A 25,741-nucleotide genomic window follows, 5' to 3' on the forward strand; every position below is an offset into this window, starting at 1 on the left:
CCTGAGTTGCTGCCGTGAGCACACGGCGTGGCCCATAGCCAGGCTGTGCAGAGCCCCTGTAGGCAGTGCCCCAGAGAAACGCCCACAGGCCACATGAGGAAGTTGCCAGACGTGCTGTGGGCTGGATGCTCAGTGTACAGAAGCAGCAGCAGCAGCCACCAGTCTCACCCACTGATGGCGCCCCCGGCCTGGCGTGCGTGCTCAGCCCAGGACAAAGGCAGATCCGGTCAGCGCCGGGCGAGAGAGCAGCAGGAAGGGAACAAGGCTGCTACAGGCACTGCACAGGGGGAATCTGAGTCTGTCCTTGAGCTGGTTACAAGGACCCTGCAGCAAAGCCCGTGGCTCGACGTTGCCCTGCCTGGAGCCCTCGCGGCACCATGGCTGTGGCCCACAGGGCACGGCGGCTGCACGCGCTACCTTGGTGAACCAGAGGAAGTCCTGCATGAGGAGGCAGGAGTAGGTGTCATCGATCTCCACCACAGGGATCTGGTCCTCGTGCGTCACCAGGATGTTGTCATCCTTGTAGAAGAGGGAGGTGAGATACAGGCCCCTGGGGGAGAGAGGAGGTGGGTTCTGGGAGACAGCCCCTGAGCGCTCTGGGCTAGGAGAGTGCCCAGACGGCCCTTCTCAGCAGCCCTGAGAGCGCCACGTCCCCCTGCCACAGGGAACCACCAGCGGCACTGGGGCCAACGGAGTCACCAGGCCTCTGGCCAAGGCCCGGCCACAGACGGAAGGGGTGAGGCAGGGGCTAGTCTCCCCAGGCAGCTCTCAGCACCATACGAAATGTGTCACACCTCCCCGGGCAGCCCCCAGCGCCTCCCCGGGCAGCCCTCAGCACCACCCGGAGCACACAGCGCCTCCCCAGGCAGCCCCCAGCTCCACCCGGAGCACACAGCGCCTCCCCGGGCAGCCCCCAGCGCCACCCGGAGCACACAGCGCCTCCCGGAGCACACAGCGCCTCCCCAGGCAGCTCTCAGCACCATCCAAAGCCTGCTGCGGCTTCTACAGGCAGCTCTCAGCACCATACGAAATGTGTCACACCTCCCCGGGCAGCCCCCAGCGCCTCCCCGGGCAGCCCCCAGCGCCACCCGGAGCACACAGCGCCTTCCCGGGCAGCCCTCAGCGCCACCCGGAGCACACAGCGCCTCCCCGGGCAGCCCTCAGCGCCACCCGGAGCACACAGCGCCTCCCCGGGCAGCCCTCAGCACCACCCGGAGCACGCAGCGCCACCCGGAGCACACAGCGCCTCCCCGGGCAGCCCTCAGCGCCACCCAGAGCACACAGCGCCTCCCCAGGCAGCTCTCAGCACCATCCAAAGCCTGCTGCGGCTTCTACAGGCAGCTCTCAGCACCATACGAAATGTGTCACACCTCCCCGGGCAGCCCCCAGCGCCTCCCCGGGCAGCCCCCAGCGCCACCCGGAGCACACAGCGCCTCCCCGGGCAGCCCTCAGCACCACCAGAGCACACAGCGCCTCCCCGGGCAGCCCCCAGCGCCACCCGGAGCACGCAGCGCCTCCCACAGGCATCCCCCAGCGCCTCCCCGGGCATCCCCCAGCGCAACCCGGAGCACACAGCGCCTCCCCGGGCAGCCCTCAGCGCCACCCGGAGCACGCAGCGCCACCCGGAGCACACAGCGCCTCCCCGGGCAGCCCTCAGCGCCACCCAGAGCACACAGCGCCTCCCCAGGCAGCTCTCAGCACCATCCAAAGCCTGCTGCGGCTTCTACAGGCAGCTCTCAGCACCATACGAAATGTGTCACACCTCCCCGGGCAGCCCCCAGCGCCTCCCCGGGCAGCCCCCAGCGCCACCCGGAGCACACAGCGCCTCCCCGGGCAGCTCTCAGCACCATCCAAAGCCTGCTACGGCTTCTACAGGCAGCTCTCAGCACCATACGAAATGTGTCACGCCTCCCACAGGCATCCCCCAGCGCCACCCGGAGCACACAGCGCCACCCCAGGGCAGCCCCCAGCGCCACCCGGAGCACACAGCGCCTCCCCAGGCAGCCCTCAGCGTCTCCCACAGGCATCCCCCAGCGCCACCCGGAGCACACAGCGCCTCCCCGGGCATCCCCCAGCGCCACCCGGAGCACACAGCGCCTCCCACAGGCATCCCCCAGCGCCACCCGGAGCACACAGCGCCTCCCCGGGCAGCCCTCAGCGCCACCCGGAGCACACAGCGCCTCCCCGGGCAGCCCTCAGCACCACCCGGAGCACACAGCGCCTCCCCGGGCATCCCCCAGCGCCACCCGGAGCACACAGCGCCTCCCCGGGCAGCCCTCAGCACCACCCGGAGCACACAGCGCCTCCCACAGGCATCCCCCAGCGCCTCCCCAGGCATCCCCCAGCGCCTCCCACAGGCATCCCCTCAGCGCCACCCGGAGCACACAGCGCCTCCCACAGGCATCCCCCAGCGCCTCCCCAGGCATCCCCCAGCGCCTCCCACAGGCATCCCCTCAGCGCCACCCGGAGCACACAGCGCCTCCCCGGGCAGCCCTCAGCGCCACCCGGAGCACACAGCGCCTCCCACAGGCATCCCCCAGCGCCACCCGGAGCACACAGCGCCTCCCCGGGCATCCCCCAGCGCCACCCGGAGCACACAGCGCCTCCCCAGGCAGCCCTCAGTGCCACCCAGAGCACACAGCGCCTCCCACAGGCATCCCCCAGCGCCACCCGGAGCACACAGCGCCTCCCCGGGCATCCCCCAGCTCCACCCGGAGCACACAGCGCCTCCCACAGGCATCCCCCAGCGCCACCCGGAGCACACAGCGCCTCCCCGGGCAGCCCTCAGCGCCACCCGGAGCACACAGCGCCTCCCCGGGCATCCCCCAGCGCCACCCAGAGCACACAGCGCCTCCCACAGGCATCCCCCAGCGCCACCCGGAGCACACAGCGCCTCCCCGGGCAGCCCTCAGCACCACCCGGAGCACACAGCGCCTCCCACAGGCATCCCCCAGCGCCACCCGGAGCACACAGCGCCTCCCCGGGCATCCCCCAGCTCCACCCGGAGCACACAGCGCCTCCCACAGGCATCCCCCAGCGCCACCCGGAGCACACAGCGCCTCCCCAGGCAGCCCTCAGTGCCACCCGGAGCACACAGCGCCTCCCCAGGCAGCCCTCAGTGCCACCCGGAGCACACAGCGCCTCCCACAGGCATCCCCCAGCTCCACCCGGAGCACACAGCGCCTCCCCGGGCAGCCCTCAGCACCACCCGGAGCACACAGCGCCTCCCACAGGCATCCCCCAGCGCCACCCGGAGCACACAGCGCCTCCCCGGGCATCCCCCAGCGCCACCCGGAGCACACAGCGCCTCCCCGGGCAGCCCTCAGCGCCACCCAGAGCACACAGCGCCTCCCCGGGCAGCCCTCAGCGCCACCCGGAGCACACAGCGCCTCCCCGGGCAGCCCTCAGTGCCACCCGGAGCACACAGCGCCTCCCCGGGCATCCCCCAGCACCACCCGGAGCACACAGCGCCTCCCCGGGCAGCCCCCAGCGCCACCCAGAGCACACAGCGCCTCCCCGGGCATCCCCCAGCGCCACCCGGAGCACACAGCGCCTCCCCGGGCAGCCCTCAGCGCCACCCAGAGCACACAGCGCCTCCCCGGGCATCCCCCAGCGCCACCCGGAGCACACAGCGCCTCCCCAGGCATCCCCCAGCGCCACCCGGAGCACACAGCGCCTCCCCGGGCAGCCCTCAGCGCCACCCAGAGCACACAGCGCCTCCCCGGGCAGCCCTCAGCGCCACCCGGAGCACACAGCGCCTCCCCGGGCAGCCCTCAGCGCCACCCAGAGCACACAGCGCCTCCCCGGGCAGCCCTCAGCGCCACCCGGAGCACACAGCGCCTCCCCGGGCAGCCCTCAGTGCCACCCGGAGCACACAGCGCCTCCCACAGGCATCCCCCAGCGCCACCCGGAGCACACAGCGCCTCCCCGGGCAGCCCCCAGCGCCACCCAGAGCACACAGCGCCTCCCCGGGCATCCCCCAGCGCCACCCGGAGCACACAGCGCCTCCCCAGGCATCCCCCAGCGCAACCCAGAGCACACAGTGCCTCCCCAGGCAGCCCTCAGCGCCACCCGGAGCACACAGCGCCTCCCCGGGCAGCCCTCAGCACCACCCGGAGCACACAGCGCCTCCCAGGGCAGCCCTCAGCGCCACCCAGAGCACACAGCGCCTCCCCGGGCATCCCCCAGCGCCACCCGGAGCACACAGCGCCTCCCAGGGCAGCCCTCAGCGCCACCCGGAGCACGCAGCGCCTCCCCGGGCAGCCCTCAGCACCACCCGGAGCACACAGCGCCTCCCACAGGCATCCCCCAGCGCAACCCGGAGCACACAGCGCCTCCCCGGGCATCCCCCAGCGCAACCCGGAGCACACAGCGCCTCCCCGGGCAGCCCTCAGCGCCACCCGGAGCACACAGCGCCTCCCACAGGCATCCCCCAGCACCACCCGAGCACACAGCGCCTCCCACAGGCAGCCCTCAGCGCCACCCAGAGCACACAGCGCCTCCCCAGGCATCCCCCAGCGCAACCCGGAGCACACAGCGCCTCCCCGGGCAGCCCTCAGCTCCACCCGGAGCACACAGCGCCTCCCCAGGCAGCCCTCAGCTCCACCCGGAGCACACAGCGCCTCCCCAGGCAGCCCTCAGTGCCACCCGGAGCACACAGCGCCTCCCTGGGCAGCCCTCAGCGCCACCCCGGAGCACACAGCGCCTCCCACAGGCATCCCCCAGCGCCACCCGGAGCACACAGCGCCTCCCTGGGCAGCCCTCAGCGCCACCCCGGAGCACACAGCGCCTCCCACAGGCATCCCCCAGTGCCACCCGGAGCACACAGCGCCTCCCTGGGCAGCCCTCAGCGCCACCCGGAGCACACAGCGCCTCCCTGGGCAGCCCTCAGCGCCACCCAGAGCACACAGCGCCTCCCCGGGCAGCTCTCAGCACCACCCGAGCACACAGCGCCTCCCCGGGCAGCTCTCAGCACCACCCGGAGCACACAGCGCCTCCCTGGGCAGCCCTCAGCGCCACCCCGGAGCACACAGCACCTCCCACAGGCATCCCCCAGCGCCACCTGGAGCACACAGCGCCTCCCTGGGCATCCCCCAGCGCCACCCGGAGCACACAGCGCCTCCCTGGGCAGCCCTCAGCGCCACCCGGAGCACACAGCGCCTCCCACAGGCATCCCCCAGCGCCACCCGGAGCACACAGCGCCTTCCACAGGCATCCCCCAGCACCACCTGGAGCACACAGCGCCTACCCCGGCAGCTCTCAGCACCACCCGGAGCACACAGCGCCTCCCTGGCCAGCCCTCAGCGCCACCCAGAGCACACAGAGCCTCCCACAGGCATCCCCCAGCGCCACCCGGAGCACACAGCACCTCCCACAGGCATCCCCCAGCACCACCCAGAGCACACAGCGCCTCCCAGGCAGCTCTCAGCTCCACCCAGAGCACACAGCGCCTCCCACAGGCATCCCCCAGCACCACCCGGAGCACACAGCGCCTCCCCGGGCAGCTCTCAGCACCACCAGAGCACACAGCGCCTTCCACAGGCATCCCCCAGCACCACCCGAGCACACAGCGCCTACCTGGGCAGCTCTCAGCACCACCTGAGCACACAGCGCCTTCCTGGGCAGCCCTCAGCACCACCCAGAGCATGAGGCTGTGGCGGTGGTTTAAAGGGCCTGGGACGCTGGCTACTACGGTAGTGGCACCTGGGAGCCCTGGGCCCGAGGGTAGCAGGTAACTAGCCCCCTGCCCCTCCACGGCTGGGCAGCTAACCGGCCAGCCCAGCTCCCCCCGCTGACTGGCTCGCCCCGGGAGTGACCAGCCAGTTTCTACTGAAGCTCAAGTTTTTCATCACGCTTTGCTGCTGTTTTCCTCACACGCCACGTCCAGACGCCTGGTGCCACGCCAGCGCGGTGTGAGTCTGGGATGGGAGACACGTCCCCAGACCGGCTCAGACCAGCGGGGCATCTAGCCCAGGCCCCGGCTGGCCGACAGCGGCCCATGCCAGCTGCCGCGGCGGAGGGGAGCAGAACGGGGCACTTACCGAGTGATCCGCCCGGGTGCGCCCGCTCTCCCGCCTGCTCTCACCTTTTCAGGGTCTTTAAGAACTTGCTGCCGGGGTGGAAAAGGTGCTTCAGGCTCTTGGAGACGGAGTGCTTCCTGCTCTGGGGCTGGCTCTTGCAGGACTCTGGAGGAGAAGGCAGCGTGCAGAACGTCGGGATGTGGGCGCACCGGCGGCCCAGTGCCCACCGCTGCGGCAGGCTGAGTGCCAGCGACTAGTGCGGGGTGACAGCTGCGTGCCAGGCAGGGCTTCCCTCCCCACTCTGCCCCGGGGCTGTGCTGGACCAGGGAGTGCAGACACCAGAGCCACTTTGCTGCTAACTTGCTACGTGGGGTGGGGAGATTTCTGCACTTCTGGACCTGGAGCCAGAAGCACAAGTGAGCGTATAGGAGCCTCGGCGGCACTGCGGGCCCAGGGGCAAACTTCAGCGCCCCAGAGCCTCTGGCTGTTCCCGTCTTCGAGGAGCAGACGCGTGTAACCTCCTCCCTCCTGCTTTCGTTGGCGGCTCCTTCACGCCTTCAGCCCGGAGCCCGCAACGGCTTCTCCCCCCGGCTCCTCTGGGGGGGGACATGCAACGCACTCGCAGAGTTGTGGCTCTGATGCTCCGTGGTCCCCAGCAGCTGCTTCTGCCAGGCAGCAGTGCATGGGGAAGGGGGCAGGCCCACCCAAAGCCATCTAAGGCCTTCCAGAGGGGCACCCTCCTGCCAAGGGCAGCCTGTCATCGGCAGAGGGACAGCACAAGCTGTACTGACTCTAGCGCTGAGACTGTCGCTCCTGTCGACTCGGATCGCGCCCCGAGGAGGAGCCCCGGCTGCAGTCGGGCTCACGCGCTGCCGGCAGCATCGGCCTGCACACCTGGACTCACCATGGCACACGCAGTGCTGGTGCACAGTCTTCACCTGGCTGAGCAGCTGGTCTAAGGCTTCGGCTTGTCCCCGTCGCCTGGGCGCTCTGCCGTCGTATTCCCGCCAGTCTGTGGGGCAGGAGGGTGCTGATGCCACCTCAGGCGGAGCCAGTCTCAGGTGGCCCCTCCCAGCTAACAGGAACAGCTCTTCCCTTCCCGACCCGCTCCATGCCCCCAGATCTCCAGGAAGTCCCAACACCCTACAGCAGCCAGGCCTGGGCTGGGGGCGACGGAGCCTCGTCTCTTGCCCCCGGCCTCTCCTGGCTGCGCTGGCCTGGGAGGGACGCGGTGAAGGGAGCAGCCCTGGGATCCTGGCTAGTGAGGCCAGCGGAGAGGCACCGCTGCTGTCTGTCCCTGGGGCAGGAACAACCACGTGCCTCACCGGGGACATGGGCCAGAACCACGAGGGTGCAAACGGACACAGCTCTGCTACCTTCGCTGGAGCCCTGCTCAGGGGCCAGGCCCAGGGCTGGGACGGTTGTAAAGCGACAGAGTACAGAAGAGGGGAACCAGATTCACAGAGCAACCACCTCGATCTCCCTTTCACTTCCGAACAGACGGGACAGGCCGGTGCGGGAGCACAGAGCCCACTCTGGGGGGGCCCGTGAGACACCTGCACTGGCCCACAGCAGCAAGTGGCTTGGGAGACTGGCCTTGGGCCGTGCTGCAGAGCCAGTCCATCTCTCTGGGTGGGTCCCAGTTCCAGAGGGACGCTGGCCAGCCCCAGCACGCCCACGCCACTCACCTACCCGGCTGGGACCCCCTGCGGGTGGACTTGGAACAGCCGTGGCCAGCAGGAGGCAAGGACACGCCAAGGTACAGAACAAGGTCACAGCTCGTGCTGCTCTTCACTGTCCACTTACAGATCTTTCCAGTGTCTTCCGCCGGGACTTCCCCGGAGCTAAAACTGCCTCCCACCAGCCAGTGCTGAGGGCAAGAGGCGCCCCCACGACACAGAGAATCTCCCTGCCCAGCAGCGGCTGCTGCCAGGGGACGGAAAGGCTGAGCGAGGGGCAGCCATTGGTCCCACGGCTCTACATTAGCTGTACGCTACTTGGCCTCCCTTGCTGCTGTTTTCCACCGGAAGTCCAGCTCTCTCAACTTTGGCCGGCACCTGGTACTACATTTAGGGGCTTTAAAAACATCCAGGGAGGCTCTGCTGGGGTCGCACCAAGGAAGTGAAAGATTCATGCGCAAGGGAGTACATCAAAGGAGAGAAGAATAATCAGTCTATTCAGCCTGTATCGATACACGCACACAGAGCCTGATTCTCACTGCGCTAAGCAGAGTCCGCTGCCCCTGCACTGGGAAGAGGCTTGAAAGTGAGCCTCGAGGAAACGTCTCCTCATTGCCAGATCACGGCGACTGTCCTCGCCGGCACTCTCTCTACGATTTCCTGGCCACGGCTGCCCCCGTTATCATACACACAGAGCGGAGTAGAGCTCCAGTCATTGCTCCTGCACAGGCTCCGGAGGCAGAGAGGTGTCTGGGTTTATGGATGGACTAACGTGTACTTATACACACGTTACACGCCACACTCAAAGCCCTCTCCCATACAGCCGAGACAGCTCGTCTGTGTGCCCGTGTGGCTGTCTGCGAGTCTGGCCAAGATCTCTTCACAACCGCTAAGTGCTAGGACCGCCAGATTCCTCTCTCATAACGGCCAGCAAGGCGAGGGCCTGGCTGCGGCAGGGCAATGGGATGTGCCCGGAATGGGACTGCTTCTCATCGTATGCGCAGAAGGCGGGTGGGGGGTGGTCTGGTAGCAGGGACAGCCATACTCCAACCAGCCAGCATGTCCACAGCCGCCCCGGCACAGGCTCTGTCCATGCAGCATGGCCCGCCGACCTTGGACTGGCTATGGGGAGCAGCCCCCCGCTGCCCTGAGCCCCCCACATCTCCAGCCCCTGCCCTGAAGGCCGCAGCGAGGCTGGGTAAATCTGGAGGCACTCTCCTATGCCCAGATCTGGCTCTCCACGGCACTCCCCGGCACACCGGCACAGATCCAGAGACATGCCTGGACTCTCCTTTTCCTTGGCCGTCAGGATGCTTCTCCCTGGGTGGAAGGGGCGCAGGGGCCTCATGGTGGCCACAAGTCATCTGCTGCCCTTCCAGCCCCTTCTTGCCTAGCAGAGCAGTGCCCAGTGGCCTGGCGACTAACGGGCCCCAGGCCTGTACCATCGGTGCCCCCTCCAAAGCCCCAGCCTGCCAATAGGCCCCGTGTGCGCCCACTTACTGGAGGGGATGGCAAAGGGCGGCACCGAGGCCTGCGGAGGTCCCCAGCCCTTCATGTTGTAGGCCGACACCTGGACGTAGTAGGCCGTACCCTGCAGGGGACAAGGAGGTGTGAGGCTGTAACTCCGACTGGCCACGCCCAGAGCCTCAGACCACACCACTGCTCCTGACGCTGCTGGGGAGAAGGCTCCTTGCAGCCTCCCTTCCGCTGGCAGTCGCCCTGTGGTGCCTGCCCCCTGCTCCTGCTACAGGTGGGGCAGGGAGGGCTGGGGTGAGGGGCGAAATGAATGGCACAGCCCGCAGGCAGCCCAGCTCTCACAGAAGCAGCCGGGCTCCTGCTGCGTGCAGGGGCAACAGGTTCGCGTCAGGTCAGGTCTGGTGGTGCCCAGCACGGGTCCGTCCCGGCCCCCGACAGCTGCTGATGCAGCAGTGAGGGCTCCCGGGTGGGGCTGGGCTCAGGCAGAGTGCAGGCTCCGGGTGGGACCAGGCAGGAGGGGGTTTGCTGCGGAAGAGGTGGTTCAGGGGTGGGGAGAGGGTTGAGGTGCAGGGTGTGAGGCTCCGGCTGAGGGCGGAGGTGCAGGGGTGGGGCCGGGGGGCGGAGTTTGGGGTGCAGGCAGGAGGGGGTTTGCTGTGGAAGAGGTGGTTCAGGGGTGGGGAGAGGGTTGAGGTGCAGGGTGTGAGGCTCCGGCTGAGGGCGGAGGTGCAGGGGTGGGGCCGGGGGGCGGAGTTTGGGGTGCAGGCAGGAGGGGGTTTGCTGCAGAAGAGGTGGTTCAGGGGTGGGGAGAGGGTTGAGGTGCAGGGTGTGAGGCTCCGGCTGAGGGCGGAGGTGCAGGGGTGGGGCCGGGGGGCGGAGTTTGGGGTGCAGGCAGGAGGGGGTTTGCTGTGGAAGAGGTGGTTCAGGGGTGGGGAGAGGGTTGAGGTGCAGGGTGTGAGGCTCCGGCTGAGGGCGGAGGTGCAGGGGTGGGGCCGGGGGGCGGAGTTTGGGGTGCAGGCAGGAGGGGGTTTGCTGCGGAAGAGGTGGTTCAGGGGTGGGGAGAGGGTTGAGGTGCAGGGTGTGAGGCTCCGGCTGAGGTGCAGGGGTGGGGCCGAGGGGCGGAGTTTGGGGTGCAGGCAGGAGGGGGTTTGCTGCGGAAGAGGTGGTTCAGGGGTGGGGAGAGGGTTGAGGTGCAGGGTGTGAGGCTCCGGCTGAGGGCGGAGGTGCAGGGGTGGGGCCGGGGGGCGGAGTTTGGGGTGCAGGCAGGAGGGGGTTTGCTGCGGAAGAGGTGGTTCAGGGGTGGGGAGAGGGTTGAGGTGCAGGGTGTGAGGCTCCGGCTGAGGGCGGAGGTGCAGGGGTGGGGCCGAGGGGCAGAGTTTGGGGTGCAGGCAGGAGGGGGTTTGCTGCGGAAGAGGTGGTTCAGGGGTGGGGAGAGCGTTGAGGTGCAGGGTGTGAGGCTCCGGCTGAGGGCGGAGGTGCAGGGGTGGGGCCGGGAGTGGAGTTTGGGGTGCAGGCAGGAAGGGGTTTGCTGCGGAAGAGGTGGTTCAGGGGTGGGGAGAGCGTTGAGGTGCAGGGTGTGAGGCTCTGGCTGAGGGCGGAGGTGCAGGGGTGGGGCCGAGGGGCGGAGTTTGGGGTGCAGGCAGGAGGGGGTTTGCTGCGGCAGAGGTGGTTCAGGGGTGGGGAGAGCGTTGAGGTGCAGGGTGTGAGGCTCCGGCTGAGGGCGGAGGTGCAGGGGTGGGGCCGAGGGGCGGAGTTTGGGGTGCAGGCAGGAGGGGGTTTGCTGCGGAAGAGGTGGTTCAGGGTTGGGGAGAGGGTTGAGGTGCAGGGTGTGAGGCTCCGGCTGAGGGCGGAGGTGCAGGGGTGGGGCCGAGGGGCGGAGTTTGGGGTGGAGGCAGGAGGGGGTTTGCTGCGGAAGAGGTGGTTCAGGGTTGGGGAGAGGGTTGAGGTGCAGGGTGTGAGGCTCCGGCTGAGGGCGGAGGTGCAGGGTTGGGGCCGAGGGGCAGAGTTTGGGGTGCAGGCAGGAGGGGGTTTGCTGCGGAAGAGGTGGTTCAGGGGTGGGGAGAGGGTTGAGGTGCAGGGTGTGAGGCTCCGGCTGAGGGCGGAGGTGCAGGGGTGGGGCCGAGGGGCGGAGTTTGGGGTGCAGGCAGGAGGGGGTTTGCTGCGGAAGAGGTGGTTCAGGGGTGGGGAGAGGGTTGAGGTGCAGGGTGTGAGGCTCCGGCTGAGGGCGGAGGTGCAGGGGTGGGGCTGAGGGGCGGAGTTTGGGGTGCAGGCAGGAGGGGGTTTGCTGCGGAAGAGGTGGTTCAGGGGTGGGGAGAGGGTTGAGGTGCAGGGTGTGAGGCTCCGGCTGAGGGCGGAGGTGCAGGGGTGGGGCCGGGGGGCGGAGTTTGGGGTGCAGGCAGGAGGGGGTTTGCTGCGGAAGAGGTGGTTCAGGGGTGGGGAGAGGGTTGAGGTGCAGGGTGTGAGGCTCCGGCTGAGGGCGGAGGTGCAGGGGTGGGGCCAGGGGGCGGAGTTTGGGGTGCAGGCAGGAGGGGGTTTGCTGCGGAAGAGGTGGTTCAGGGGTGGGGAGAGGGTTGACGTGCAGGGTGTGAGGCTCCGGCTGAGGGCGGAGGTGCAGGGGTGGGGCCGAGGGGCAGAGTTTGGGGTGCAGGCAGGAGGGGGTTTGCTGCGGAAGAGGTGGTTCAGGGGTGGGGAGAGCGTTGAGGTGCAGGGTGTGAGGCTCCGGCTGAGGGCGGAGGTGCAGGGGTGGGGCCGAGGGGCGGAGTTTGGGGTGCAGGCAGGAGGGGGTTTGCTGCGGAAGAGGTGGTTCAGGGGTGGGGAGAGGGTTGAGGTGCAGGGTGTGAGGCTCCGGCTGAGGGCGGAGGTGCAGGGGTGGGGCCGAGGGGCGGAGTTTGGGGTGCAGGCAGGAGGGGGTTTGCTGTGGAAGAGGTGGTTCAGGGGTGGGGAGAGGGTTGAGGTGCAGGGTGTGAGGCTCCGGCTGAGGGCGGAGGTGCAGGGGTGGGGCCGGGGGGCGGAGTTTGGGGTGCAGGCAGGAGGGGGTTTGCTGCGGAAGAGGTGGTTCAGGGGTGGGGAGAGGGTTGATGTGCAGGGTGTGAGGCTCTGGCTGAGGGCGGAGGTGCAGGGGTGGGGCCGGGGGGCGGAGTTTGGGGTGCAGGCAGGAGGGGGTTTGCTGCGGAAGAGGTGGTTCAGGGGTGGGGAGAGCGTTGAGGTGCAGGGTGTGAGGCTCCGGCTGAGGGCGGAGGTGCAGGGGTGGGGCTGAGGGGCGGAGTTTGGGGTGCAGGCAGGAGGGGGTTTGCTGCGGAAGAGGTGGTTCAGGGGTGGGGAGAGGGTTGAGGTGCAGGGTGTGAGGCTCCGGCTGAGGTGCAGGGGTGGGGCCGGGGGGCGGAGTTTGGGGTGCAGGCAGGAGGGGGTTTGCTGCGGAAGAGGTGGTTCAGGGGTGGGGAGAGGGTTGAGGTGCAGGGTGTGAGGCTCCGGCTGAGGGCGGAGGTGCAGGGGTGGGGCCGGGGGGCGGAGTTTGGGGTGCAGGCAGGAAGGGGTTTGCTGCGGAAGAGGTGGTTCGGGGTGGGGAGAGGGTTGAGGTGCAGGGTGTGAGGCTCCGGCTGAGGGCGGAGGTGCAGGGGTGGGGCCGGGGGGCGGAGTTTGGGGTGCAGGCAGGAGGGGGTTTGCTGCGGAAGAGGTGGTTCAGGGGTGGGGAGAGGGTTGAGGTGCAGGGTGTGAGGCTCCGGCTGAGGGCGGAGGTGCAGGGGTGGGGCCGGGGGGCGGAGTTTGGGGTGCAGGCAGGAGGGGGTTTGCTGCGGAAGAGGTGGTTCAGGGGTGGGGAGAGGGTTGAGGTGCAGGGTGTGAGGCTCCGGCTGAGGGCGGAGGTGCAGGGGTGGGGCCGAGGGGCGGAGTTTGGGGTGCAGGCAGGAGGGGGTTTGCTGCGGAAGAGGTGGTTCAGGGTTGGGGAGAGGGTTGAGGTGCAGGGTGTGAGGCTCCGGCTGAGGGCGGAGGTGCAGGGGTGGGGCCGAGGGGCGGAGTTTGGGGTGCAGGCAGGAGGGGGTTTGCTGCGGAAGAGGTGGTTCAGGGGTGGGGAGAGGGTTGAGGTGCAGGGTGTGAGGCTCCGGCTGAGGGCGGAGGTGCAGGGGTGGGGCCGAGGGGCGGAGTTTGGGGTGCAGGCAGGAGGGGGTTTGCTGCGGAAGAGGTGGTTCAGGGGTGGGGAGAGGGTTGAGGTGCAGGGTGTGAGGCTCCGGCTGAGAGCGGAGGTGCAGGGGTGGGGCCGGGGGGCGGAGTTTGGGGTGCAGGCAGGAGGGGGTTTGCTGCGGAAGAGGTGGTTCAGGGGTGGGGAGAGGGTTGAGGTGCAGGGTGTGAGGCTCCGGCTGAGGGCGGAGGTGCAGGGGTGGGGCCGGGGGGCGGAGTTTGGGGTGCAGGCAGGAGGGGGTTTGCTGCGGAAGAGGTGGTTCAGGGGTGGGGAGAGGGTTGAGGTGCAGGGTGTGAGGCTCCGGCTGAGGGCGGAGGTGCAGGGGTGGGGCCGAGGGGCGGAGTTTGGGGTGCAGGCAGGAGGGGGTTTGCTGCGGAAGAGGTGGTTCAGGGGTGGGGAGAGGGTTGAGGTGCAGGGTGTGAGGCTCCGGCTGAGGGCGGAGGTGCAGGGGTGGGGCCGAGGGGCGGAGTTTGGGGTGCAGGCAGGAGGGGGTTTGCTGCGGAAGAGGTGGTTCAGGGGTGGGGAGAGGGTTGAGGTGCAGGGTGTGAGGCTCCGGCTGAGGGCGGAGGTGCAGGGGTGGGGCCGAGGGGCGGAGTTTGGGGTGCAGGCAGGAGGGGGTTTGCTGCGGAAGAGGTGGTTCAGGGTTGGGGAGAGGGTTGAGGTGCAGGGTGTGAGGCTCCGGCTGAGGGCGGAGGTGCAGGGGTGGGGCCAGGGGGCGGAGTTTGGGGTGCAGGCAGGAGGGGGTTTGCTGCGGAAGAGGTGGTTCAGGGGTGGGGAGAGGGTTGAGGTGCAGGGTGTGAGGCTCCGGCTGAGGGCGGAGGTGCAGGGGTGGGGCCGAGGGGCGGAGTTTGGGGTGGAGGCAGGAGGGGGTTTGCTGCGGAAGAGGTGGTTCAGGGGTGGGGAGAGGGTTGAGGTGCAGGGTGTGAGGCTCCGGCTGAGGGCGGAGGTGCAGGGGTGGGGCCTAGGGGCGGAGTTTGGGGTGCAGGCAGGAGGGGGTTTGCTGCAGAAGAGGTGGTTCAGGGGTGGGGAGAGCGTTGAGGTGCAGGGTGTGAGGCTCCGGCTGAGGGCGGAGGTGCAGGGGTGGGGCCGAGGGGCGGAGTTTGGGGTGCAGGCAGGAGGGGGTTTGCTGCGGAAGAGGTGGTTCAGGGGTGGGGAGAGGGTTGAGGTGCAGGGTGTGAGGCTCCGGCTGAGGGCGGAGGTGCAGGGGTGGGGCCGAGGGGCGGAGTTTGGGGTGCAGGCAGGAGGGGGTTTGCTGCGGAAGAGGTGGTTCAGGGGTGGGGAGAGGGTTGAGGTGCAGGGTGTGAGGCTCCGGCTGAGGGCGGAGGTGCAGGGGTGGGGCCGAGGGGCGGAGTTTGGGGTGCAGGCAGGAGGGGGTTTGCTGCGGAAGAGGTGGTTCAGGGGTGGGGAGAGGGTTGAGGTGCAGGGTGTGAGGCTCCGGCTGAGGGCGGAGGTGCAGGGGTGGGGCCGAGGGGCGGAGTTTGGGGTGCAGGCAGGAGGGGGTTTGCTGCGGAAGAGGTGGTTCAGGGGTGGGGAGAGGGTTGACGTGCAGGGTGTGAGGCTCCGGCTGAGGGCGGAGGTGCAGGGGTGGGGCCGAGGGGCGGAGTTTGGGGTGCAGGCAGGAGGGGGTTTGCTGCGGAAGAGGTGGTTCAGGGGTGGGGAGAGGGTTGAGGTGCAGGGTGTGAGGCTCCGGCTGAGGGCGGAGGTGCAGGGGTGGGGCCGAGGGGCGGAGTTTGGGGTGCAGGCAGGCCGCGCTGGGGCTGGGGCCAGAGGAGGACGCCCTCCAACCCTCTCGCAGGCTGAACGAACGAAGTCCGGGGCCAGGCCCTGTGATGGGCGCGTGTGTGCAAAGGGGGCCATGGCCCAGGGAGGCTGGTGGCTGCCGTGGTTTCGCTCGGAGCAGAGCCAGGCCTGGTGGGAGTTACGCGGGCGGCTGCCGTGGTGCTCAGCGGCCCTGCGATGACTCCAGGGGCAGGGCAGCCGTGCCAAGCCCCCGTGCACGGCTCCGAGGGAGGGCTGAGGCACAGAGCTCACTCACCGACACGAGCCCCCGGATGGTGTAGTGAAGGTCCCGAAGCTGGTTGATCACCACCTCTCCCAGTGGCGGGGAGAAGGTCGGGGAACAGCTCCACTCAACTGCAGACAAAGAGAGGCCCCAAGCTGGTCAGCCGGCCTGGGCGAGCGCACAGCACCAGCCTGCCACGGGCGCTACGGCTGCTGCAGGGGCCGGGCTATGGAACCAGAGCTGGAGGTGGCCGAGCCAGCTGGGCAGGCTGGAGAGACGTCCAAGACAAGGCACAGAGGGGCCAAGAGGAGGAGGTGTGAAATGGAGCAGAAAGCGTCTGCCCCAGGCTTTCACCACAACGCCAACACCCCCACAGGCCCGGCTGCGTGTCTGGGCACGGCAGAGACCGAGTGCCGAACCGGGGGGGAGGGGCGGACAGGCAGGCGGACAGGCCTGATGGACAGACGGATGAGCCTGGAGATGAAAAGAGCAGACACCGGCGTGGAAGAGGCACAGAGGGAGGGCCCGGTACATTCAGCATCAGGATTTGGTGGCGCCTGATTTTGAGGACTCAGCTGGAAGCGCCAGACATTAGAGGACACAGCAGCTGGACAGGGGGGAAGGAAACCCCTCGGCGGCAGCAGGCGCTAACGCCAAAGGGGATCCGGCGACCCGGACCGGGAAGAGCCAGGCTCAGAGTTCAGTGCCTGGCCCACACATCTCCTCTGGCGGAGCAGACCCGGGCCAGACTTTCCGACCTCTCCAGGGTGTTTGCAGCAGGGGCCCATCCTGAGCTGGAACCGGGCTTTGTAACACCCTTGCCAATATCATCGAGTGCCCTTCGGTCCTGGCAGCCTCTCGGGTTCTAGGCAGTGACCAGAAGGGGGTCGTTCTGCAACAAGCCGGCCGCCAGCAGGACTGCCTGGCGGGATCTTACCCCTCTTTGAAAGGTTCGTAGAAGAAGGGGGAGAGGCAAAGCGCCCCGGCCTCAGGCCAGAGCAGAGATCCCACTGCTTCTGTGCTCACAGGCACGCTTGCCAGCGGCAGCTCTCCCACGTCGCTGCACAGACCAGCAAACGACTCAGCCCAGAGCGCTGAAAGCCACCGGGAATAAAGCCAGCTCTGCTGACTCCTAGCCTGGCGCCCTAACTACTCGACCTTGCTGCCTTCTCCCCCGAGCACACGTGCGTCGGGCCTGCCTCCTTCGGCAGCTCCTACCGGGCCAGGGGTGTGAGGCTCTGCCACGGCCTCACCTTTGTATTTGGTGACAACGGCTGAGTTGACGCTCAGGGGCTCCCCGAAGATCACCTGCACAGAGCTGCTGCTGGCCACGGACAGGTGCACGCTAGCGGGTGGGTCCGGCACACCTGGGAACAGAGGACGGGGGTAGGTACACACCTGGGCACACACTGCTGTGACCACTGGGGAGCAATCTGCAGCCCCCAGGGCAATTCCCCGCATCCCACGTCCCAGCCAGGCACTGCATCCCTCCGGGCCCTCCCCGCTCCAGGCCACGGGCCAGTCCCTGGGCACTCACGGGCGTGCTCGAACCCGGCTTTCATGCGCTTATAAAGCCGGTAGCGCCACTCCCACGCCTTCATCTGCTTCTCCTTCTCAGAGCAGTCAGCGCCAGGAGCCTCGTTCACCACCTGGGCTGTGAGCTCGTTGACACGTTGCTCTGCCTCCCGCACCAGCGTGGCCAGGTGCACGGCGCGACTCTCCAGGCTCAGGACTGCCGGGCGGAGAGAAAGAGGGCAGTTAGCTGCAGCCCCGCACCTGGGCTCTGACTCTCTGCTGTGCCGTGGGCTTCCCCCTTGCCACCTCTGTGACATTGCCACCAGTGGCTCACCCTGAGTCACGTCCTCCAGTGGTGGAACGGCGCAGAGCCCATCTCTAGGGCTGCCCGCCGGCCAGGCGAGCCAGGTAGTCTCGGAGCTACTGGCTGGGCTGCAGTCCCAGCCCCAGCCCCAGCCCCACCCTTCGGTGCACTGCCCCAGCCTAGCTCTCACGGCGTCTGGCTGGAGCTGGCCCACGGTGCCATTGAAAGCTGTCTGGAGCATCTGTTCCTAGGCCCAGGGCGAGCGGCAGGGGAGCCTGTTCCCCTGTTGAGACAGCCTGTTCCCTCCAGCTGCCCCGGCCCTGGTACATACACCCCACTGCTTGGGGAACCGGGGTCAGGGTCTGGTGTTCAGAGCTGCGTTAAGCCGGGGGAGCCTGTGGGCCTTCCTGACTCTGCTGCAAAGGCAGAGGGGCTCAACCCACTCTCTGAACTGGTCTCTGCTCCTCTGCCAGCTGGCCCCACCCCACCGCAGGCTGTCTGCACGGGCCCGCTCCCAGCCTAGTGCCCAGGGCAGCCTCCTTGCGGGGAGGCAGTAATGCTAACAGGGCACCCGCTGGACAGATTTAAACAGGGGACCCTCATTCCCCCAGGGCACTGTGACAGGACACAGTCCCCACACCTCTGCGCCCAGCCCCTTTCTCCAGCCGGGCCTGGGAGGGCACAAGCGGCCCAGCAGAGGCTGGAGCGGTCGCCTCACTTCCAGAGCCGGCCCCTGGCTCCTCACCCTGTGCCCCGAGGCAGCAAAGGGGAGTAAGTGGCAGGCTCCGGGTTGGTGCTGCAGACGCACCCACCTGCCTCCCCCTCAGGGCCACCTGGGGCCAGGCACGGAGGGCGAGCCCTGGACAGAAGGGGCTCACAGGTCTCCCCTGCGGCTGCCCGCAGGGCCTCGCCCGCCCAGGTTTGAGTCCTGCTTTGGAAAGGCGCATGCTCCCGGGTGCGGCGTCCCACAGCCCTGGCTGCCCAGGCCCGGGCAGGCCTTCCTGAGGTTGCTCCGGAGCCCCTCCTACTGTTCCATCACGCCACAGAGTAGGGGACCAGCGTCACCCCCACGCGCCCACCTCCTCGCTAGCCCGAGGGTCTCCACGCCACAGCCTCCTCTTCCTCAGCCCTCCTCCCCTGGGCCGGCAGAGCTGGGGGCGCTCAGCGCTGCATTGGCACTGACGGCACGCGGCAGAGAGGGAGGACATGAGACATACACCCCGTAACGGTGACTTACAGTGGGGACTCTCCTTGGCGCCGGCCTGCAGCAGCACCCTGGCAATGGGAGCGTTGTTGGTCATGATGGCGATATCCAGGGGCAGCAGCCCCTCGCTGTTGGGAGTGTTGAGGTCCAGCTCCTCGGGACTGTACTGCTTGAGCAGCTCCTGCACCCTGTCCAGATCCTGCAGCTCGACAGCCTCAAAGAGCACCGCGTTGCTCTGGAACTGCAACGACACAAGCCGCGGGCACCCTGAGCCCGGGGCGCTGCCCCACCTGGCTTCCCTTGCAGAGCCTCGGCCAGGCTCCACTCCAACTCTCGCACTCACTGCGGGCGGGTGGGGAGCGGAGCAGGGCCAGTAACAGGCAGCAGCTGTGGGCTGGGTGCGTTGCCAGGTTCCACCAGGAAAGCTGAGCCCTGACTTCACAAGGCCCCAGGGGAAGGGGCTCATTACTGGGGGCCGCACCAGGCCTAGGACAGCGCGCTGAATGCTGGTGGGTTCATTGGGCACCAGGCCTGTTACCGCCGCCTCCGGGAGCCCCGGCCGCGGACTGGGACCCGGCTGCGCCAGGCAGTCTCGAGCGACGGGTCCTGCTGCGGAGCTGATGAGGCGCTTTTGGAAAACAAAGGGTTAGGAAATGTCCCTCTGCTGAGGAGCCATTCAGCTGAGTTATGCCGGCACCAAAGGGATGGACTTCACTGCAGCTCACCCCCAGCCAGCTCCTTGGCTGGGCTGTGTGCACCACAATCAGGCTAGGGGGAGGGATCCACCTCACCCCTCACCAACCGTCACATCAGGGTGGGCCCAGCATTGCCCAGGGCTGCACCGAGGGGGCTGGGCTAGATGGCCTCCTGAGGTCCCTTCCAGCCATCATGGGGGTCATCGCGCTCCCCCACCAGCCAGAGCCCTCACCAGGTAGGCCTTGCGCAGCTTCTCCTTCTCACTCCTCCCTGGCAAGCTGCCCTCGTCGAACGAAGTGTAGTTAACGCGGAACTTCCCTGAGAGGTTACGGTAAAGCCTCTTGGCAGCGTTCGGGGAGGAGGGTCCCGGCGGCTTCCTGGCCTGGGCCAGCTGAAGGTCCCGCATCTGCTGCGTCATCTTAGGCGAGGAAGACCTGAGGAACGAGAGCGAGCGAGGGAGGTAATGACGCAAAAGGGAGGAGGAGCTGGCCGAGATCCGTCTTGTAAATGCTACTAGGACTGTTGGTGGGATCTACATTGGCCTCATCATCACAGCTCCTGGGAGCCTCAGCTGTGCCTGGGAACCTACCCTCAAGCACACCCTGGGGCGATATCAGCCTCCTCCCACACAGATGGGACACAGACACATGGGACTGCTCTGGCAGAGCCCAGAACTGAACCTTGCTCTCCTGGGTCCTCGCCCAACACCTGAAATCTCAGGTCCACCCTTTAGTATGGGGGTGTGGGAATTTTCCAAAGCACTGAGCGTTGGCCAAGCTCTCTCCCCACAGCCATGCTCACCTTCAGAGAGAAGAGGTTACCCAATGCTGGGCCCTTCCGACAACACATCCACTGAGAACCCCTCTCGGTACAATCACTTATTCAGCTCTATAAACTTTGCTGTCAAATTGGGTCAAGTTTGAGAGCACACAGCCTGATCTCCCTTCTCCGTTTACACTCGTGTAGCACCACTGACTTACTTGGAGTCGCTCCTGATCGACGCCACTGAGAGACAGAAGACTCTGGCCCAAGACAGACAAACGAGTCACAGCAAGCTACTTTTTAGTAGATTAATTTGCGCTTTGACAATGTAATTTGCATGGCATCGCTCAGTGCTTGAAAATGTAGCAATAAAGAATTTCAAATTAAAGTCACCACATCGAAAAAGGCACATTTTTTCCTGACTGGTTGGTTTCCACTCACATGGAAGAACCTGAATGGGACAGAACACTGTCAATTTTATTGTCACGACAAGTCCAAGAAAACTGCAAACGCTTTAACAATTGCTCTGGGGAGGGGTGGGAACAAATGCTCCAAGACTCTAGGCAAATAAATGGCCCGAAGTTCAGACTGACGGCAGAACAGCTAGAGTGCTAATCCAGGCTGAAAATCGGATGAGACTTGGTGTCAGATTTCCACGATCTACCTTTGTGGGCAGAAATCAGGGAGGCTGAGAAAAGTAAAGATGAATCCTTTTTTTTTTTAAAAAGGAAAAGTTACAATGGAGAGGAAGTTTGGGTACACTCTTGTTCTGCCCAGACCTCCCTTTAACTCCAAGTGGCTGCAATGTCTAAACTCGAATCTACTGCTGGTGATGAGGGTTCCTCTAACTGTGGTAGAAGTTAGAACCGCAATGCAACCGAAGCTGAAGTGGTCCGAGGTGTGGCAGGCTCTGTCTCCCCCGGTAGCTGGGAGGGAGCCTCCCAGCCTGTGTGAAAGACCTGTGTTAGCTCATCTCAAGACAGAGCACTGCAAACAGCAGAATGGATGTTGCCTGGGCATTGGCTTGGCTGATCATCTGAGTACGGACCTGGAGGGAGGGCAGGCCCACGCACGTACTTAGGTGCAAGCACATGGGCGAATACACTGGGGTAGTTTCACTGGGGCAATCTGACATCCGAAAGTTGGGAACTGCATGTGCATACAGCTGCATGTGAAACAGGGGTGCTATGCTGAAAAGCTTGACACAAGGCATTTGTGCCCAGGTACCCTCCCGCTCTCCCTCAGTCAAGGTGAAAGTTCTTGTACCACTTAAGGGACTGCAAAGGACTAAAACTATCCAAGGAAAATCCATTGACCTTAGACTTTGCAGCTAGACACGCAGCAAGCACTTTCAGCCAACCCGAGGAGCAGCTCTGTCTGCAAAGTCCTACCGAAATCACCAGTGGCCTAAGATGTTTAGAAATACATGTTGTGACGTTACCTGATTAAAACGTGACCGGTAGACCATTGTTGCTACTTCTGTTATAAGATTTCTTATTGCAACTAATATGATATGAAGTATGTCAAGGAAGGTGCCTCTGGAAAGGACTGGAGTTGCTGAATATGATTATGCTATTTTTATTCATGTATCGTTAGGTCCTGAGCTCTGGATTTTGTGTGTTCCAGTATTACCAATCCTACGCTTTCAAAAATTCACGAGTCAGTCCCCAAAATCAAGAGGCTCTTAAAATCAAGTGATTACTAGAAAATAATGAACAATGAAGGGTGTTTTCTGTCTTGTTTTCTGAGCATTTTGGATTAACTTTTGCAAGCCTCTCTCTCCAATTACAAGGTCTAGAAACTGACTTCGATTTAAATCAAAGCTGAGGGCTTCACATAACAGTATGATTCCAGGAGTTTAAGAAAACACCACATATTGCAAGACTTGCAATAACAACGCAAACATTGGAAATAGTGAGTGCTCCCTGCCAGCTCCTGGAAACACACCTTCTTCACGTGATGTACCTGGCTGGCCTACTGGAGGGAAGTTTCAGCACTGATCTGCTGGCGAAACAAGCACAACTGAGTTTTGGACTTGGCAGCAACAGGTGTGGCTACACTACCGGGAAGACTGACCCAGTCAGGATCCATCTTCTAGAGTTTGATTTCACGTGCCGAGTGGACATGCATGAAATCGAACTCTCTGGGGTCGGCCTCCGACCCCCGTACTCCTCAATATCGCAAGGATGGCCGACGAGAGAAACTCTCCCGTCAACCTCCCTCTGTTTGGACAGCTGTGTAAGCTGATTGCAGATAAGTCGATTCTAGCTATGCAATTACTGTAGCTAGAACTGCGCATCGGCAATCCACGTAACTCCCTAGAGTTGCCCAATGCAAAGTGAGTGATTTGCAGCCTCCCAGCAAGAGTGTTTATTTTTCAAATGTCTTTGTGTGCATCATGAAGGCAACACAGACAAACCCCAACTTTTACTGACAGGGAGACAAAAAGATTAATTACACGCAGATTAATCATTTCTGTCTTTCTTGGCCTCCTTTACTCCTTTGCAAACTGGCACATTGTAGGCACCTCTACGAGTCGCTACCTAAAGGCCATCTTAGCAGGATGAGAACATCTTTCCTCCCCTCTAACACGTCATCATCAATGGATAAAGTGCCTGGGATTTTTCAGATCCTTTTCATCTTAGACTATGGGCTACCACTGGCGTTTGGGGACAGCTCTCTTTCGGGGCCAGATCCTGTATCTTTACTCGTGTTTTATTCAGCAAAGCCCATCTTTGACTTCAATGCGTGTCTTCCCAGAGCAGATCCTTTAGAACTGAGTCCGTCACAGGTCAGTCATCTATTATTTTAACAAGTATTTGTACTGTCGGATCAAGCTCAGAGAAAGGGTCTGATCCTATTCCTTTGCAATCAATACCCAAACTCCTCTTGATTTCACCTAAAGCAGAGCTGAAGCAGTGGCATATTTAGTTTCACTGCACTGGACAGAATGTATTTCATTCTTGTCCTCATAGTCTGGAATAGGAACGGAGAAATGTTGAAGCTGAATCTTAAACGAGCTGCTGTGCAGGTCACGTTAGTGTTTCAGACTCCACTGGGGTGAATGTTATATCGCGTGTGACGTGTCTAGCGGGCGATGCTGAGATAATATTCTGGAGACGGAGAGACAGAAAGCTGGGAAAGTGATAATGATTATTTATGAAACCATTATCAGAAATAAAGGTCTTAACGGCAGCTGAGCGGCACTCAGCTGATGGTTCTGATTTTAGATTAGACAGTCAGGGTTGCAGAATTCCTTTAACTGCTGTGGCTCTTATTATTGTGCTCTTTACACACTGCAGGTGCTGGAGAGATTGGCTGACATTTGGTGCGGTTTATCCTACAGATTAAAAGGTCTGTTTGCACTCAAGGTAGGCCCAAGTCGCAAAATTCAGATGCCGGCCTGGGTTCTGCCACAGAAGGGGTGTGCTTTGGGCAAAAGGCTGCAGTTTGGCCAATCGCACAAACAGACCAAGTATGAAATTCAAGTTGGGCGTAAATGGCTTCCACGTTTGACGGGTATGGCCGCGGCCCGGCTCTCCAACTGCATCCCAGGGCTTGGGATTTGCATGGTTTTGGGAGGTGAATGACGGGTTTCGTACAACATGCTGCATTTGGCTGGGAAGATGGTGGGGGGGGGAGAGGATTTTTCTGTGGGCGGTGGGGAGAGTCGTTAATCTCGTAAAATGTCATACAAAGACACACATAAAAGAACAGACAGTTTGCCTCTGCAAGCAGGTCCCTTTTCCAAATACAGTCCACACTCCCTCCCTTTCATAGGACCACAGGAGACAGCATCATAAAACATTAGGAATGGAAGAGACCTCAAGAGGCCATCGAGTCCAACCCCCTGCCCCAGGCAGGATCAACCCCAACTAAATCATCCCACCCAGGATGCTGTCAAGCTGGGACTTAAAAGCCTCGAGGGATGGAGATTCCACCACCTCCCTAGGTAATCCAGTCCCGTGGCTTCCTACCCTCCCGGGGAAAGAGTTCTTCCTAATGTCCAACCCACACCTCCCCCACTGCAGCTTGAGCCCATTGCTCCTGTTCTGTCATTTGCCACGACCCAGAACAGCCTTTCTCCAGCCTCTCTATTACCCCCCTGCAGGCAGCTGAAGGCTGCCATCAAATCACCCTCACTCTTCCCTTCTGCAGACTAAATCAGCCCAAATCCCTCAGCCTCTCCTGGTAGGTCACATGCCCCAGCCCCCTCATCATTTTCGTTGCCCTCCTCTGGACTGGTTCCGATTTGTTCTCATCCTCCTGTAGCGGGAGGCCCAAAATGGGATGCGAGACTCCTGCTGTGTCTCCCTGGTACCTCAGAACTGCTCGGAGCATGTGGAATGGTGCTCCAGTGGCCACTGAAAGGGCTGAGGGCTCCAGCTGTCGCCGCGCCAGCAGCAGTGTTCGTTGGGAGCCCTGGGCCCCTTTGCTCCCCATCCCCGTTGGCAGGCCTGGCGCATCCCCTCAGGCACTTTGGCAAGGCGAGTCCATTTCAGGGAGGGCTGTTCTACTCTCTTAACAGGGCACGCAGGTTGAGAGCCCCGTGGAATGACCTGTTTTCATTCCAAGCCAGGTATTTTCTAGCCAGCAGCAGACAGCTGGAAAACAGGGCTCCTGGGTCCTGCTCGCCACCCGAGGGCTTCACAGCGAGACTGAAACAAACATTTTAAAACCAGCAAAGTGATCTATCCCCCCAGCTCCTGCTGAGCCGGTCCATGAGCATCCTCAGGCCTGGGAAATATCAGCCCAGGCCGTTCGTTCGAAGCTGCCAAAGGTAGGAGCCCCTGGATGCACGGACTAACAGCAGAAAGCCTTGACAACAGGTGCCTACCAATTCAGTCTACTGTAAATGTGCGTGTGGAGAGAGAGCAACCCTGCTCTCCCTCCCCTGTAGGGCCCCCTTCCCCGCCAGCCCAGGGCGTGGGATACCAGCCCGGAGGAGGGCTCGCCACTCAGCTGGAGAAAAGGACAGTGACTTGGGGGCAGGAGCTATCAGTCGGAGACCAGCAACAGGAGCACGACAGGCTGGGGGCAGGGGTGGCGTGACTGCGGAGCTCCCCACTGGTAGCCCTGCCTGATCTAGGTTCAGTGCAGCTAGTGAGGTGCTGTCAGCACTGTCAGCTGCTGTAGTCCCACTAGGCAAGGGAATAAACACATGTGCTTAGCTACCCATGGAGCACCCAGCCCAGGGCCAGGCCTCACACTTGGCCAGCTTTAAAGCATCTTCTCACCCTATTCAACCTCAGCAGCAGGTTTCCCTCCACCAGGACAGGGAACTGCCAGCCTACTCCTGCCCTGGAGAGAGGTGGGGTGCACCAGCCTGCAGAATAGCTCCTGCGTAAGCGCTGCAGTGAAAAGCCTTCTCAGTCGGAGATGCAGCAAAAGAGGCTGTCGTCTCTCGTTGTTGATTATTATGCGCATGGCAGCAGCATTTTGGAGCCCAGTCATGGAGCCGGCCCCCATCGTGCCAGGCGCCGTACGAACCCTGAACAAAAAGACCGTCCCTGTCCCACAGAGCAATCTAAGTGCTGCCCCAGCAGGGCTCTTGTGAGCCCAGAGATGGTGCAGGGATCAGAAGTGCTCGGCTGTCCTCTGGGGTTCTCCCACAGACCTCAGGAGCCCAAACACTTGCACACGGGCACTGGTGGGGAGTTTCAGAAGCACCTAATTGACCTGGGCGGGGATCTACACCACTCTGGGAAGTCGCACCCACCGCTGCTTCTGCCCCGGGGGTACGTACTGCTAGCCTGCCTGCTGCTCTCCTCCCGGCCTCCGGCCTGTCCCGCGCACGGCTAAGGGCTGGGAGAGCAGCAAAATGCTCACACTCTCTTCGGAGGGGCTCACTATGGTCAGCTGGGCCTCCTCTCAGCTGCCCGTTTGGAGGTGCAGGCAGCCAGGGCACGCAC

The 25,741-nt window shown here is 64.2% G+C and overlaps 1 protein-coding gene across 4 annotated transcripts in view; it reads right to left on the bottom strand.

Moving 5' to 3' along the window:
* The window catches only part of LOC142021595 (ankyrin repeat and fibronectin type-III domain-containing protein 1-like), a 395,272-nt gene that overhangs the window by 12,465 nt on the left and 357,066 nt on the right, over positions 1 to 25,741 (bottom strand). For all 4 annotated transcript variants that reach the window (XM_075010621.1, XM_075010622.1, XM_075010624.1 and 1 more), the window contains 9 exons: positions 19,300 to 19,501; positions 18,405 to 18,612; positions 16,886 to 17,080; positions 16,602 to 16,715; positions 15,382 to 15,479; positions 9,200 to 9,290; positions 6,925 to 7,032; positions 6,086 to 6,185; positions 418 to 550 (listed from right to left, as the gene is read on the bottom strand). In XM_075010621.1, the coding sequence (XP_074866722.1) occupies positions 418 to 550; positions 6,086 to 6,185; positions 6,925 to 7,032; positions 9,200 to 9,290; positions 15,382 to 15,479; positions 16,602 to 16,715; positions 16,886 to 17,080; positions 18,405 to 18,612; positions 19,300 to 19,501 (1,249 nt within the window). The remainder of the gene's footprint in view (positions 1 to 417; positions 551 to 6,085; positions 6,186 to 6,924; positions 7,033 to 9,199; positions 9,291 to 15,381; positions 15,480 to 16,601; positions 16,716 to 16,885; positions 17,081 to 18,404; positions 18,613 to 19,299; positions 19,502 to 25,741) is intronic.

Source organism: Carettochelys insculpta, chromosome 16 (assembly GCF_033958435.1).
Source record: "Carettochelys insculpta isolate YL-2023 chromosome 16, ASM3395843v1, whole genome shotgun sequence".
In the NCBI taxonomy this organism is placed as follows: domain Eukaryota; kingdom Metazoa; phylum Chordata; order Testudines; family Carettochelyidae; genus Carettochelys; species Carettochelys insculpta.